Source organism: Platalea leucorodia (assembly GCF_965183815.1).
Source record: "Platalea leucorodia genome assembly, chromosome: 9".
NCBI lineage: Eukaryota > Metazoa > Chordata > Aves > Pelecaniformes > Threskiornithidae > Platalea > Platalea leucorodia.
The window spans coordinates 871,818-888,077 of record NC_138831.1 but is presented as its reverse complement, the minus strand read 5'-3'; the positions used below and the strand labels follow the sequence as shown (position 1 = coordinate 888,077).

Here is a 16,260-nt window from a genome sequence, read left to right as displayed (position 1 = left end):
AACAGCCTTAGGAAAGTGCATACATGATTTAAAGGCATCTTTAGGTCCCTCGGAGCTTAAAATAAACTCCTCCCTGGCGCAGATACGCTGGTGGGCAGCGTGCAGGTTACACGTTCAAAATTACATGACCTATTCGCTCTGTCAGATGGTCGTTACGGTACTATGTATGGCCCTCGCCTAAAAAAGCATATATGCAAACACGTTATACATAGTACCACCGAAGCAGCTGCAGATGGGCTACGCCTTCACAAAGGTTCCATGCGATATTTGTAGCAATTCCTATATTATACGTTCAAATGCCACGATGAACTAAAAAGACATATAGGAAAATAACCTTCTTCCCTCGAAAGCTGTGCTTCCCAAACGGGTTCTTCATGATGGGAAGCTGTGCCTGTCGGCCTCGGACTGCGTGGCTGTCACCGGCCACGGTGTGAAGATACGCATCGTGCGGCTCCACGCGTCGAAGTGAACACACACGTGCAATACTCCGATGTGATTAGTCCTCTGTTAAAATGCATCGCTCTGCAGAAAAATGGCAGAAACACATCTAAAGGACCAGAAAGAATCTGTTTGTGTCTTACAGAGAATGGCAGAGCTATAGCAGAGCTTCATCTCCAAAGTCCTGTGGCGTTGCTGTTTGGGGTTCTGCTGTTCGGACATCCATCAATATCTCTGCACTTCCTATTACATTACTTCAAGCATTTTATTTTTTTTCTCCAGAACACACTTCAACGTCGGCAGTAAAGCACGGCGGATCAACCGCCCGCTTAACTTCACAGCTCGGTCGCCAGCAAACCTGGAAAACAAAAGCTAGGGCAGCACGAATGCCTGTAGCGTCGTCAATGCCTCTCCCTCCTGCCCCCTCTAGCTTCACCCAGCTGTTTTAAATAGCGAGGAGAAATTAAAATTCTTAAAGCCTTGCAGGATGTTTGGATTTCTGCCCTTTATTTCCACTTCTATGCGCCATGGCTTGAAAATTTGCCCGTGATTTATAAATTCCCTGTTCAGCTTGCTTTTTAAAAGCAATGACTAGGAATCCCGGCAACGAAAATGATCTGGTGTTGGCTTCGGCTGTTGCCAAGCCGCTGCTGGCGGCCCGGCCTGCCTGCATCGATGGTCCCGGGCTCGGCGCTCTCCTGCGCCCGATGACATTGTGCGATGACACGATGATAAACATCGCGCGGGAATACAAATGCGAGAGGTAAACAGCTCGGGGCTCTTTATTAGTTTATTTCAGGCGATCTTTCTTGTTTTACTGTGCGGCTCCTCCCCTTTTTACAGTTTTCTGCTATTCTTTACTAATTCTAGTGATTTGAGAAACGACCTTTAACCCACGCAGTTTGCAGACTCCTAAAGGGGATAACTGAAATGCCACAGTAAACCAAAGGCAATAAAATATTATTTACTAGGCATAAAACTAAGGTTGGTCTTCCTAAAAGGCACCAACAGCCCCCTTGTCGCTGCCCCCCGCCCCGGACCCGGTGCTGCACCTCACTCGCGCGCTCCGCACCGCCGTCCCGGGGCACGGCCGGGAGCCCGGGCGGCTCCGCGGAGGCTGCTGGGGCTCGGCCAGCGCGGCCCCGGCCCGGCCGGCGGGCGAGCGGGCGGGCGGGCGGGCGAGCAGGTGCCGGCGGGGCGCAGGTCCCGGGCTGCCGCCCGCCGCGCGGCGAGGGGGCTCCGCGCCGCCCCCCCGGTCGGCGCCGCCCCGGGCGCTGGGAGCGGGGTGCGCCCCGCGCGGCGGCCGCTGCGGCCCGGCTCCCTCCGCGCCCGCGCAGAGCGGGGGGCGCGGCCCGGGGCGCTGGGCAGAGCGGGGGGCGCGGCCCGCCCCCCCGGGGCGCGGAGCGGCCGCCGATGCCGGCCCAGGGCTGCGCTTGCCCGGCGGGCGAGCTGCTGGCCCGGCGGGCGAGCTGCTGGCCCCGCGGGCGGGCGCGGCCCCGGCCGGCCGGGCTGCGCCTTTCGCCCCGTTGGGCGCCTGAGGGGACTTCACTTGCACCGAATGGCGCTGAGGGAGCGAATGCAGTTGCTGATTGATGGGGAGCTGCTGGCGTTTCCCCGGCGGCTTCGGTAACGCGCCCCCTCCCCGCCCCGCACCGCCGTGAGCCCGCAGCCGCCGGCGAACCCGAGGGAGAGAACGCGGGGATGGGCGCGGCGGGGGAGCGCTGCCGGCCCCGCGCTGGGGTGCCTGCGGGATGCGGGGTGCCGTCAGACACCGCCGGCGGGGCACGGCGGAGCGGGGCAAGCACTGCGGCTGAAGTACAAGGGGTCCGCGAAGCCCCCCCCGCCCGTAGCGTTCATGGGGCCGTCCGTGATTTAACCCGAACAGTTTTGTCAACAACTTGCCAAATTTACAGCGGAGAAAAGAGGCTGAAGAAGGGGGAACCCAAGCCGTCGAGCCCGCTCCCTCCCCAGCGCCCCGCTCCCGGCGCCCGCCGCGGCCGGGGCTTGCAGGGCCCCGCGCCCCGGGGAGCCGCGGCCCGGCCCTGGGCGCTGCACGGGGGGCGAGGGCCCCCCCGGCCCACGCTGCGCGCCCCCCGCCCCGGGGGAGCCGCCCGGGGGCACGGCTGCTGCGGGAAGGGTCCGTGCCCACGGGGGCTCGGCCCGGGCTCGGCCGCCGGAGGGGCCCGGCGATGCGGGGCGGCGGTGCGGGGCCGCGCCCCGGGACCCCCGCCCGCCGCGGGGCTGCAGCGGGGTCCCGCTCGCCACCGTACAGCTTTAAAATCCAGCCCAGCCTGCAATAGGTCGGCTCCGGGCGCATGCGCTGCCGAGAAAGTTTTTCAGCCGCCGTTGGCTCTCCAACTTTTTTTTTCCTTTTTCTTTTTTTTTTTTTTAAGCAGTTTTAAGCAGCGGGGTGAAGAGGAGCGAGGGAGAGGCACGGGGGGAGCCGGGCCGGCTGCAGCGGGCGGGGGGCAGAGCCCCGAGGAGGACGGGTCGCTGCAGCGCGACGCCGCCGGCTCTGCCGCCTGCAGCCCGCTCCGGCGCCGCGGCCCCGATGGACTGGGGGGGCCGCAGCCCCTGAAGCCCCGGACTTCTCCCCCCTCCCCTGCTCGCCGTGCGGGATCAGTCGCCCCGTAAGACAGACACACGCGTGCACAAGGCCCCCCTCCCCCTTCCCCGGTGGTGCAGAAACTTCTTCTTCTGTTGGGCTCTTTTTTTTTTTTTTTTTTTTTTTGGCTTTTTCTTCTCTGTGTAAAATGGAGGGAGCCAGCCCCAGGACGGCCCTGCCGCCGCGGACGCCCGGCGCCGCACCGCCCAGCCTTTAAGCGAGCGAAGGGGGGCGGGCGGGGGGAGCCCTGCGCCCGCTCGGCTCCACTCGCCCCCCTTGTCCGCTCCGCGCCCAGGCGCGGAGGGGCCGCGCCGGCGGCCCGAGCGCGGCCGGGGCCGGGGCCGGGGCCGGGGCCGGGTGGGAGCCCCGCGGCGGCACCACCTGGGCTGGTGGGACGGATCGTCGCCCGCGGCGCTTTCGCTGCCGCTTGTGAAGATTTTTATTTGCTTCCGCACAATCACGCCCACGGGCGCTGTGTGCGTGTGTTGGGTTGGCTTTTTTTTTTTTTGGCTTTTTTTTTTTTTTTTTTTTTTGCCTCCTTCTTTTTCTGGTGGTGGAAAGCCCTAATTACCGCGATTGCTGATGGACCTTGGAAAGAAGGCTGCACTGGTGCCCCGCTCCTCAGTCGGACGCGCTCAGCCTGCGCCGGACAGAGCGGCCGCTCGCCCGCCGCCCCCCGCCAGCTCCGCGGGCCCCCGCGCTCCCCCGGCCGCCGCCGCCCGCCGCCCCGGAGGGCACCGCCCGGCTCCTGCCCTCCAGGATTTTACGTCCGCCTCGCCCGTTCGCCTCCCGCTCCGCTTGGATTACTCGGCTGCTCTCGCTCGGTGATCCCGCGGCCATGGAGGTGAGTCCGCGGGGCGCGGGGGCTGCGGCCGCGGGCGCGCAGGGGGGCGGAACCTCCGCGGGCGCGGGTCCGGGCCGCCCTCCCCGCCCGGGCTGCGCCCTGCGCTCCCGCCGCCCCGCGCTCGCCCGCCGCCGAGCGCTGCTCCCCGCCTGGGAAACGCTCCTTTATTTGCTTTTTCCTTCTCTTTTTAAATTTCCCCCCGAGGAGAGGCTGCCCGCGCCGGGCGCTGGCGGGGCTCGCTCTGCCCGCCGCGTCCCGGTGCATCTTGCTGGCAGCGGCTCCTAACGCCGGTTTAAAGACATCTTCCCCAACTTCCCAAACTTCCCCGAGGAGGATCGCTATGGAGGAGCCCAACGTCGGCGCTAATGGTGGCCTGTACCTTTAAGGAGAGCTGGCTGGGGGCCAGCGGAGGACCCGGAGTCAGCCCCCCCCCCTTTTTAATTTTATTCTCAGTTTCTGGAGATTATCACTCTGCATCTGCAGAGGGTCCCGCCTGGGGCAGCGCGGAGGAGCGCGGCTCCTCGGGGTCCCCTTGGCGCTGCGAGGACTCCATGTTGGATGGACTGCTGGCTTTTTGTTGTTTGTTTGTTTTTAATTGTCAGTTGTATGCTAAATCGGTTGCGCTCGGAGGGTCACGGCGAGTTCAGCCGGGCCGGGCGCGGGGCTTCTCCCGGCGGCGCTGGCGCGGAGCGGGGCGGAGGGGCGCCGGCAGCCGCCGCGGCGGGGAGCGGGGCCGGGGACCCCGCCGCCGCCCGCCTTCCTCGGCGGACGTGAAGCCCGGTCTCGCCGGTCCCGAATGGATGTAAAGCCGCAGCGGGGAGCAGGGGGCGGCCGGGGGGCTCCCCCCGGAGCCGCTGCGCCGCCCGCCGAGGCCGCCGCGGTTTACAGCCCCCCGGAGCCGGGGCTCTGGATGCCGCCTTCCCGCAGGTAGTGCTCCCAGAAAACCAGATGCCTTCGCAGGCTTTCCAGACACCCCGTGTAAAACAGGATCACAGGCGATCCCGCGGCTGCAGGATCTGTAAAAGCCTCCCTTTTCATCTCGGCAAAGAGCGCGGGCTCCGCATGGGGTGCATTAAATACCAAAAACCAATCTCGGCGGCCCTGCAAAGTTGAAAATGGTGCCTCACGCTCCCGATAGCCGGTGCTGCCGGCGAGTCTCTCTCTTTTTTTTTGGTTGGCTTTTTTGTTTTGCTTTGGTTTTGGTGGCAGCGTGTCTGCTGCTGCCGGCGGCCGGGCCGGGCCGGAGGCGCTGGGCCCCCGGGCGCAGGTGCCTGCTGCCGCCCCGCCGCGCCGCGCCGCGCCCGGAGGACGAGGAGGGAGACGCCAGAGGAAGAGGAGCGGGAGGTGCCGTCGGCGGGGCAGCAGCCGCCCGTCCCCGTCCCGGTCCCGGTCCCGGTCCCCGCCGGGGCTGCGGCGGCCGCGGCCGCCCCCTGTTGGGAGCGGGGCGGCGGAGCGCCGGGGGCGGCGGAGCCCGGGGCCGCCGAGGCTCCGGGCCGGTGCTGCGCTGCCTGCGGCGACGGCCGGGCCGGGGGCACCCGGGCCCATGGGACGGGGCAGAGGGGCTCCGGCCCCGCCGTCCGGGGCTTGCGCTGCCCCCTCCGCGCCGTGCCCCGGCCACCGGCTCCCTCCGCCGCCGGCGGGCACCGGCCGCCCGCCCCGCCGGGGCCGCTGGGCTGGCTCGGGGCCGGGCGGCTGCACCTCTCGCGGGGTCCCGCTTGGGCGCCGGCCTCTCCGAGCTCCTCAGGGCTCGGCAGTCCCATCGCACGTCTTTGTTGTTACTCGCATTATTATTAAGAGAGAACAGATGAAAGGAAAAAAAACCCCGGCACGTCGGCTGTCGGGTGTCGCAGCGAGCTCCTCGCACACCTTGCCTCGCCTCGTCCCGTGCTTCGTGTGCCCTCGGCATCTTTCCCGGGACTGATCCCACCTAGAAGGGGGGAGCTCTCCCTGCTGCGGAGCCCGGCCCCGCTCCCCGCCCCGGCAGCGAGGACCGGGGGGCTCCCCCGGGCAGGAGGCATTTCGCGGGCAGGAGGTCTGTATTTCGCGGGCAGGAGGCACTTCACGGGCAGGAGGTATTTATTATTTCACCGGCAGGAGGCGGCCGGGGCGAGGGGAGGCTTCGCCCCCGGCGCTGCAGCCGCGGCGGGCTCGGCCCCCGGCCCCCGGGCGGGCTCGGCCCCAGCCCCAGCCCCGCTTCCCGCTCTGCTCCCGGCCCTTCGCAAACAGAAATCAATTAGAATTAAGAGCACCTTCAGTTCAGCATTAAGGGCTTTTTGAGAATGAATAGGGAGCCCCCAAGTGTCGAAATGCCTTTTTTTTTTTTTTTTTTTCCCTTCCGAGGGGAGGGGAAATAAAACACCGTGAATGGCACTGGGTAGCAAGTTCAAGAGTCCCGTGTGAGGATGCAGACGGTGATGGCGGGACCCGTCGGGGGGAGCGTCTGACTTGCAGGAGGGCAGCCCGGTTGTTGCAGGGGCCGGGCCGGGCCGCGGAGCCGCTCCTTGTCGCTGCCGGTACCTCCCCGGGCCGGTACCGGCCCCGGCCCCGGCTCCGGGGGCTGCCGTCGGGGCTGTCAGCGCGGAGCTCGGGGCTGCCTCGGCGATCGCGGAGAGCGGGCAGCGGCTGCGGCGAGATGGTTTGGGGGCAGCGGGGAGGGGGAGGCGGGGGCCGGCCGCACCGCCCCGGCTGGGAGCCGCCGGGCCCCCGCGGCACCGGCCCCCCAGCCCCGCTCGGGCTCGCTCTGCAAACCTGGCGCCGCCTTCAGCCAGCCGGGAGCGTTTGGTGTCCGCGACGCTGGCTGCGGAGCGGGGAGCGATGGGGTAATGCCCGGCTCCGGGGCAGCGGGGCCGGCCGGGCGGGCTGCGGGGCCCGGGTGCCCCGTCTCCGCCTCCGGAGCAGCGGCCCCGGCCCGGCGGCGGCGGGCGGGGTGCGGAGCGGCGGGGCCGGGGCCGGGGCCGCCCCGGGCGGGGGGGAGCGGGGGCCGCGGCCTCCCTGCCCCGGCCCCGGCCCCTGCCCGGCCCCGGCCCGGCCCCGGCCCCGGCGGGCGGCGTCGGGCGAACGGGGGCCCGGACGCTTGCGCTGTTGAAACGCAAATGCTGGAAAATGGTCTGAGAGGCAAGAAACGATCTGATCCTTTCTCTCCCCCCTCCAGAAACCCCCCGCAGCACTAATCCACGGAGGCGCTCTGGGGACCGCGGGCAGTGCCATGGCTTCCCAGTACCTCATCGTGGCTCTGGCCGTTTTCTCCTCTTTTACCCAGGGCGTAATAGAAGCCAGCTCGTGGTGGTAAGCATCTCGTATCGACGTGATTTTAAAAGGGGGTGTCGAGATTTGCTTGGTTAAATGTCTGCGTACTTCTTACGCACTTTGTTTCGGAGGGAGTGCTGCGTGAACGAGGCGGCGGGGGAATGAGGTTGTAGTTGTAATACGTTGTGTGGTAAAACGAATGGGTCTCTCGAATGAGTGTAAATGTGCAACATCTCGCGTTGTAAAATTCAGTTTTTAGAGTGCTGTAAAGTAGATTCTCTATGGATTTGATCATCCTTAAATTCCTAGAATTGCCTCTCTGTTGAAAGAGTCGTTGCAACTCCCTTAGATTAGAAATTTTGCATATATGAGCGAATGCTGATTTACAAGTGAAAACTTTTATTAAAGTTTCAGTTTGAACTTTTCTGTAACTTAAATGTTTGTAAATGTATTTTGTTACAAAGAAGTACATTTAAATTTCTGCTTTGGCAATATCTGTTTCCATAGTGTACGATGTTGGGAGTTCTTGAAATAGGTGTTCCTCTGCTGTTTCAAGTGATCCTTTTCGGATTAATGGTCACTTTTTAATTGAAATGTATCATGTGGAGAGCACTTTAAGAATTAAGAAAGCTGATTTTGTTTAGAGTGAATATACTTGCCTCTGTGTTTTTGTGTGTCGTTGGGAAGAAGCTAGAAGTAGTCTGTAGCAAGTTTCTAACTTCTGGCTTGTTAAAGGTTTCCCTATTTGTTTACGGTAGAACAGATTGAAAAATCCAGACTTCTTAAATCTAAAATGTGTGTTAAAATAAATTGGGGTTTGGGGGGCTTTTTTCGGTTTTGCTTTATTTATTTTTCTGGCCTTGCAGTTGTTTGGAGCTTCTGTTATTTTTACTACGTCCATTTAAGTTGGTGAAGGACTGCCTAGATGCAAGTCTTCCAAGTCTGCCTCTTGCTTCAGTCCCTAATGTATAGCGATAACCACATGGATGGGAACTAATAACTTCTGTTCTGTGCTGCCTTTAAAGCAAAAGTTTCGTATTTGAGTGGTTTTTTTCCCACCTGTTAGCAAAACCAGGAGTTGCATACTCACGTATAAGATACAGTTCTGTTTGGGATTTATAGACTCTTGGTTGGTTGGGTTTTTGAGTCTCCTCTTTATTAATCTGACTCTTTCTTTATGCAGGTCTTTAGGGATGAACCCTATGAACCCCATGAACCCTGTCCAGATGTCAGAGGTATATATCATAGGAGCCCAGCCACTATGTAGCCAGCTAGCAGGGCTTTCCCAAGGACAGAAGAAACTCTGCCAGTTGTATCAGGACCACATGCAGTTCATTGGAGAGGGTGCAAAGACGGGCATTAAGGAATGCCAGTATCAGTTCAGACATAGAAGATGGAACTGCAGCACTGTGGACAACAACTCTGTTTTTGGCAGAGTCATGCAGATAGGTAGGAAGCAACATCTTTATGATTAAACTCTTGTCTAAGGATGTGTATGGCACATACTGTTCTGCACTTGAAACTCTTGCCAGGTTCTTACCGAGTACTGTATACAATCAAGTGTTTTTTAAAGTTGGCAAAGGAGTTGAATTATTTTTAGCTGGAGGTGATTTCCCACCACTGTCCTGCCATGTGTCTTGGAAAACAAAGTAGGAATATGTATTTGCATATGGGAATAGAGGAGAAAGGAAAATGCGGCCCTGAAATTTCCTTTCAGAAAACCTGAGACAAAAAGAAGGCAACCTAAGAGAATTAAAACCAGCAGCGTCTTGTAAAATTAAAGATGTCCATGTCTCGTTCCAAAGTTAGTGGCTGCATAATAAATTGCTCTTGGTCTGGAGGTTAACTGAAAATTGCTGCTCTGTCATTCGTGTTTATAGGCAATTCCTTCTTGCTTATTTCCAGATATGGTAACTTTTTTCTCTTTTCGAGAACGTGAGATTTATGCTAAATATAATGTAGCAGGGTTATTTTTATGAAATCAGCTCTATCAGAGCAATATGTGTGGTTGTCCTCGTAACTTGCGTTTCATGTAACCACGTTGCGGGTAAGAGAGACAGATCCCTGTTTAACACCTCATCGCAACTGGGTGGGCACCCAGCCCTTTCCCGATCAGATCGTCTTTGAAATGTGCCTCTCCAGTGCTCACGTGCTGCCTGCCTTTCCTGACGCTTAAGGACCTCATCGTATTTTAAAGTCCTTGGCAAAATTTTAACCAGTGCTGCTGAACTGGGTCCGTGGTGAAACCTTCCCCTGGCTCCCCCCAGCCAGGCTGCTGCCCCTGTGTGAGCCACTGAAAACGCCTGCTTTCCTGGGCGACGGTGGCGGTCTTTGACGTAGCGATCAGTACACTGACAAACTCAGCAGTGCTTTTGAGTTGGATATGTGAAGTAAAGCTTTTATGTCAGTGTTCTTCTCTCCTGCTTTAAAAAAAATAAAGTTTTAAAATCAGGCTCAAGCTAGGTTTATCTGTAAGTGGGCTAACTCCAGTTAAGGTTGAAGGAATACATCAATTCACATTTGGTCTCAATTCTTGTTAAAAGAAGTTTTTATTTGGAGATTGTCAGACAAATAATACAAAAAAATCTATTGCATAAAAAGTACCTGATTGGAACAGCTGATTTTAGATAAACAGCCTTCCCCAGGCTTTTTGCAAGCACAGTATTAACCCCCCCATCGAGTCTGGTTTTTTGTCCTACCCGAGCAACAGTCTAAAAGCACGTGAAACACGAAAGAAAACTTCTTCTGTACACCTTTCTGTTCTAAAAATCTAACAAATGGCAGAAAAATAACCTGTTTAAAGTTTGGGCCTTCATCCTTCGGCCCTTATTTATTACCCAAGCAAGGGAAAATTAGCTGAAGAGGGCTATTGGCGTGAAGAAATGTACAGGATGGGGCCCGTGATTTGTGGTGTCTGTCTCCGCAACAGACGTTTCTGCCCTCCCCAAGTATGACAGATCTATTTAAAGGTGGTTTCTTTCAAGTTAAATAACTTTGCCGCACCCTTCTCCTGAATATGACTGTATTAGCTGATGTCTACACAGCAATTCGTCATGTAATTAAGCCACTTATTCTAATTGCAGATGGAAGCAAGGTTAATAGGCATATTCAAGAGTTAAAGAGCCTAAAGAGCGCATTCACTGAGAACAAGAAAGGTGGTGTGGGTAACAGTTGTATTATTTCACGCTGACCTTTGGTAATGACCAGTTGCTGTTCTCTGAGTGGAAGGAAAAATAGGTGCTTTTAGAGCCCGGTTCAATTTTCCTTCAGCCTGCCGTGCCCTGGGTTGTCGGGGGCTGTCAGACGCCCCTTGCTCTCACCGACAGGAGAAGATGCTCGGCGGGATCTGAACGCGCGTGGTTCGGGAGGGTTTTGCCATCTGCGCGGACGCCCGCGCTGTCGCTGGCTGTGCACCGGAGAGCGCCGAGGCAAAGCGCTGGCCGACAGCACAGTAATTACCCCAGCGTATAAATGGACAGTCTTTCTTCCAGGATTTATCCTGCAAAGTTAGCTAAAGCTGTACAAATAAACCTAGCATTGGGTTTGGAAACTTGCTCTGTGGCTTATTGAACTGCAGAATTTCAGGGCTTTTGTTCTCTGCTGCTCCCCTTGGCTGCTGGTTCCCAGGTCAGGCCATGGTCCTCGCTGCCTTCGCCGCCTTGCGCCATCTCCTGGCTTTGTGGCCGGCCCCGGGCTCGCTGTGCTTGGGCTCCACAAGCAGCTAAATGCTACCATCAAATAAAATAACTGGATCCTCCCCCAGCCGCTCGGTGTAGTTGGGGTCCAGTCTATTCATGCCTGCCGCCTGATGCTGAATGCCTTTAAAATACAAGACAAAGAACATTTTGTATCTTATGTTCAGGTATAAAAAAAATTGTTCTGTTCTTGCAGACTTATTCATATCAAGTGTAAAGCTCAGCTCCTTGCTCTGTGGGTGGCTTGCAGAGTGTATGTATATTGAACAGTTCCATTTCTATGTTTTATATATATGGGCGAGAGGGGACTTGAACGTGTTTGGAATGTGTGTTTCCTTGCCATGGCTACAACAGAGAGAAATGCTGGACTGTGGGAAAAGACAGATATGTTTGACAGTGAAGGAAAGCACAGTTGTGCCTAAAGACTTAAAAAAAAAAAAAAAAAAAAAAAAGGCAAAAAAATTCAGAGTAACTCATCCATGTGGAACCATCACTCTTAATGTGCTCCTGGGGTCGATGGCTTGAGACAGTGTTGGCTTGCAACCTGCGGGGGCCCGAAATCCGCTTCAGCAGCTGATGCTATTTTATAATTTGCCTAAATGTTCAAGGAGGGACCTTGGGGGGCAACTCCTCTCTGTAGCCCAGCCTTTCCTTCTCCTTCCCACTAAAAGTAAGTTCTTTAAAGTATGCTCCAGGATAGTCATGAAAACTAGTCAAAAAAAGTCAGCTTTATGAGCTTAAATCCTGCAGTAAACGGTGTAGTTAACCACGTGAAAGCATGAGCTAACTAAACATGAAAAAGAATAAAACGGAACGGAAGAGGCGAGTCCTGTGGTCCGAAGCAGACCACGTTTCTTTCCTCTAAATCTAGTGGAAATTTTGCTTAAGGAATTAATCCAAAAATGTGTGTTACAGAACAAACGGGAACGTTAAAATCTCTATGAGGTTCCCCCTGCTATAGTTTGCAGTAAATGCAAGGCATAAGTCACCGCATAAAGCCAAATCTTTTTTTAACTGAAAAGGCTACTCCTGTAACCCTTTATACCCATAACTCATGTAAGTACTTCCACGAGCAGGTGTCTGTGAGAATAGACCATTGTACATAAGGGAGCAAAGTGCTTCTCATCTTCCTTAAATCTGATCTTCCCCAACATAAGACTTCTGATTTTTCCCATTTAAAACTAGCATCTATTACTAAATTTAATCCAGTGGATGACAGCTGTTGTATTAACAAAGCTGCTCTGAGCACAGTGTCATCTTGATGTTAAACATGGACCAGACTGCAAATTATTTATGTTCCAGAATGCTCGAAAGCTCCTGTTAGGTTTGACCTGTTATGGTAGGTCTTGTACCAAGAGTTTCTGCCTCAAAATGTTGCTGCCTAGATACGTATTATGTGTCCAAAACGCAGCCTCTTAAAGCCCTGATTTTACAAAGTCCCATGCTGTTCCCTAAGAAAAATCTTGTAAAATCCAGATTAAAAACTAGCTTGATCTATTGATTGGACTAAAGATTAGGAATAAAACTTAAGTCCTATAAATCAAAAATAAAAAAATACATATTTAGTCTGTTCTCAGTCATTCTGGGAATCTTTCTTGGCAAAGACCCAGTGGGATGCTGTCTCTTAAGATGAAAAGCAAACTTCAAGTGGGCTCTCTGGTGCAAGCTTTGTGGGGGGTTCTTTGTGTTTGTTTGTTTTAAGGCTTTTCTAGTTGTAGTCAGAACTTGTGGCATCCTTGGAAAAGCGATAGGGGAAGTCAGGCTCTAAATAAAGGTGGAATTAGTACCGTCAAGAGGATGGTACGTGGCCATATCTTGCTTTGTGGGTATTCTAACTGTTTCTTCCGAAAGTTTGAAACTTGAGGTTTTCAATTTTCCATTTAAGGGCACCAGATGGAGGAGAAAAGCTTCAAGGCCACCTTGTGCCAAGGGTTTTTTCTTCCCTGTAATTTGTAAAGATGATTGTCCATGGGCTCACTTGCCATATTGACATGAGCTGGAGTGGTGGATGCTACACGGCGCAGGGTGTCGCTAGTTTTAAATAGCTTCCTACAGAAGTGCCTGGCTCACGCGTAGGGTGAAAAGTTGTGTGTTATTGTGCTGCGCATTTCTTTTGATACCAGGAGGCTTTGTAAAATGCTGTAACTTTAAATAAATGGGAACAAGTGGGTGAAGTGCATAAATCATATTTGAGAAGTAGTGATTTAAGAACCAGACTTTTAAAAGTTGTTGTATTTAACATCTCTTTTTTTTCTGAAAGACAGGGAGCCTGTTTCCCTTTCCACCCCTCACACGCACGCAGGGTTGCTTCGGCCCAGCCGGCGTTGTGCTCCGGCCCCGGTTCACCTCGTCCAGGCTCTCACCAGCAGGAATGAGAAGCGACTCCTGCTCTTCACAAACACCTTGTGGGCTCTAATTGGATGGGTTCCACTTGGTTTTTTGGGAGTGAAGACATTTTGTGGAACACAGTTTGGGTTACTCTACCTTTTAGTAGGCGAATGAGTTTTGGTGGCTCCTGGAGAGCCTTTGCCCTCGCGGCTCGTCGGCAGGCAGGCAGCGGCGGGCACGGGCTCTCCCCTAACACCACTTATCTTTCCGCGCAGGCAGCCGGGAGACGGCGTTCACCTACGCGGTGAGCGCGGCTGGGGTGGTCAACGCCATGAGCCGTGCCTGCCGGGAGGGCGAGCTCTCCTCCTGCGGCTGCAGCCGAGCAGCGCGGCCCAAGGACTTGCCCCGGGACTGGCTTTGGGGTGGCTGCGGGGATAACATCGAATACGGATACCGCTTCGCCAAGGAGTTCGTTGACGCCCGGGAGCGCGAGAGAGTTTACCAGAGAGGCTCCTACGAGAGCGCCCGCATCATGATGAACCTGCACAACAACGAGGCTGGGAGAAGAGTAAGTGGCCGCGAAAGAGCACGTCTCTCTGCCCCCGGCCGCCTCCGTCCCCTCGGGGAAAGCCGCGCCTTGGCGGGGCACAGGGCGGCGCCGGGCGGTGACCGGCCACCAAGGCTTGTCTCCGTTGGGATGCACAGAACAAGAAAATAGCAGGGTGGAGGTGGGCGGGGAGCGTATGGGTTTGTGTCGCTCCTGGTTGTCTGACAGCGCTATCGCCTTGCCCGTCGGGGAGGATTGGGACCAGTGTGTTGTGTTTCCCTCCATAGTGTTTCATTAAAAGTGCCCAGCTCACCTGGATTTTCTGTAGAACAGACTTTTATTAGTTTGTATTTCCAACCAGGAGGGAGGGAAGAGGGATGCGCTGGGCTTCCCAGGCTGGAATCATGCCGCGGGATTGTTCTGACTCTTTTTTTGTTCTCTGCTTTAAGAGGATGTGAAAGGCTCCTCCATATTATTAGAAAACATGGTCTTCTGTGGTTAAACGTGTCTTTATGGCTTCTTTAATCTCGAAAATGCCTTAAATGAATGGGTGTAAACTTTTCTTTTTTTAATAGTCTGAATATGAAGAGCCAAAATCATTATTTTCCTAGAGCTTGAAGTGCCAGAAGTAGTCGGCTGGAGACTTTACACTTGTGTTCTAAGGTGAAGGAGGATGAAAGATAATTGAAAATTAATAGTGTTTAAATGTGAGAGGAGGGTGTCTGAAAGCAATGGACAGGCCAATTTACTATTAGCAAGAAGAAAAATTACACTTTCACAGTTGCTTACGGAGACTCGAGCAGTTTTTTCCTTCCTCAGCCTCGTCTTTGCAGTGCCATTTGGCAGCGTTACGCCTCTCTGTAACTGCTGGGTGGAAGTTGTCTACAGTATCATCTAATGTGTCAGACCCCAGGATTTTTGGGGCAGTGTCAACACCGACTCTTATTTCTATTTGTACAGGGCAAATGACTGATATTTCCCTGCCAAAGCTTTGTAAAGAGGATATTGCTATGTAGCTCTGTCTCCCACCCATAGGTGTTTGGGGGTTTCTTCTTGGATGAAGTCTCCCTTGCAGAGCAATATTTGGGATAGGAGGAGGATGCCGAGCCAAGAGCAGACAATCAGCTGCAGCGGAGCCAGGAGCAAGAGGAATCTTAACTCTTTCCCTAATTGCAGCCTCAAGCAGAAATCAATAGAGAGAGTAACTCAGATGATAGAAAATAAAGGGATGTTTTACATTTCTTAATGAAACAGCAAAATCCTTTGCTGGCATGAGAGTGAATTCCTGGAATTTGAATGCAGCCTGACTGATGCTGCTGTCTGGGCTGTGTGTGCTGTTGTGGCTGCCTCCGCGGCGCGGAGAGGCTGGCGAGGGCGCTCCCCTCCTGCCGGCTAACGGGGCTGCTGGGCTGCACGCGGGTCCGCTCGCTCGCTCCTTCGGTCCCAGCACACCGCGGGAGGGAAGGCGATGCTAAGGCCAATATTGCGGAGGGGCGAGTGGGAATGCGACAGAGGGCAGGAACTGAGGGGGATAAATGCTTTCACAGCTGCGCTAATCTTTCATCATCCTTTTTGCTTTCTCTCCCTGGCTCCTCCAGACCGTGTACAACCTGGCTGACGTGGCCTGTAAGTGCCACGGTGTCTCTGGTTCCTGTAGCCTGAAGACCTGTTGGCTGCAGCTTGCCGATTTCCGCAAGGTAGGCGATGCCCTGAAGGAGAAATACGATAGCGCTGCTGCCATGAAACTCAACAGCCGGGGCAAGCTGGTGCAAGTGAACAGCCGCTTCAACGCACCCACCATCCACGACCTGGTCTACATCGATCCCAGCCCTGACTACTGCGTGCGCAACGAGAGCACCGGGTCGCTGGGCACCCAGGGCCGCCTTTGCAATAAGACCTCGGAGGGCATGGACGGCTGCGAACTCATGTGCTGCGGCCGGGGGTACGACCAGTTCAAGACGGTGCAGCGAGAGCGCTGCCACTGCAAGTTCCACTGGTGCTGCTACGTGAAATGCAAGTTGTGCACAGAGATCGTGGACCAATTTGTGTGCAAATAGGGGACGGACGAGGTGGGAGGAACTGCAGCCACCTGCCAGCAAGGGGTGCAGGCCCCTCTCCCCTTCCACAGGACTATCTCCACTTTATTTATAGAGTCCAACGAGTTGTCGTCTTCTTTTAAAAAAAAAAAAAAAGGGCGGGGAAGGAAAAAGGAAAAAAAAAAGAAAGAAAAAAGAAAAATATAAAGGTTGCAAAGAGAAGTGCCTGGAAACCCTCTCTGCGTCCATCCCAGAACTGTGTGCGGCTTATATTTTTGGCAATAATGGGGGAGAACCTGAGAATATTTATTTTACAAAGTAAAAAAAAAATTGACTTTTCTTAAAAACAATAGAGTAGTTTGAGGGGAAAATCCAACATATCCTAATTTAGTCCCATGGGACGTAATACATGTGCAGTAGGCAGAGCAACCATGTAATGTGCTTGGGATGTTAGAACAATCCTTATGGATGCGAGGAACACACAGACCTGTCCATGGCTTTTAGTTTCAGACGCTAGAAGT

At 55.2% G+C, this 16,260-nt stretch overlaps 1 protein-coding gene across 1 annotated transcript; it reads left to right on the top strand.

Moving 5' to 3' along the window:
* Positions 1-3,773: 3,773 nt before the first annotated feature.
* WNT5A (Wnt family member 5A) lies at positions 3,774-15,884 on the top strand. Its single transcript, XM_082322035.1, has 5 exons — positions 3,774-3,887; positions 7,039-7,172; positions 8,317-8,582; positions 13,432-13,724; positions 15,302-15,884. Exons 1-5 carry the CDS (start codon positions 3,882-3,884, stop codon positions 15,758-15,760), a joined length of 1,158 nt encoding a protein of 385 aa, XP_082178161.1. The 5' UTR covers positions 3,774-3,881; the 3' UTR covers positions 15,761-15,884.
* The last annotated feature ends 376 nt before the right edge of the window (positions 15,885-16,260 follow it).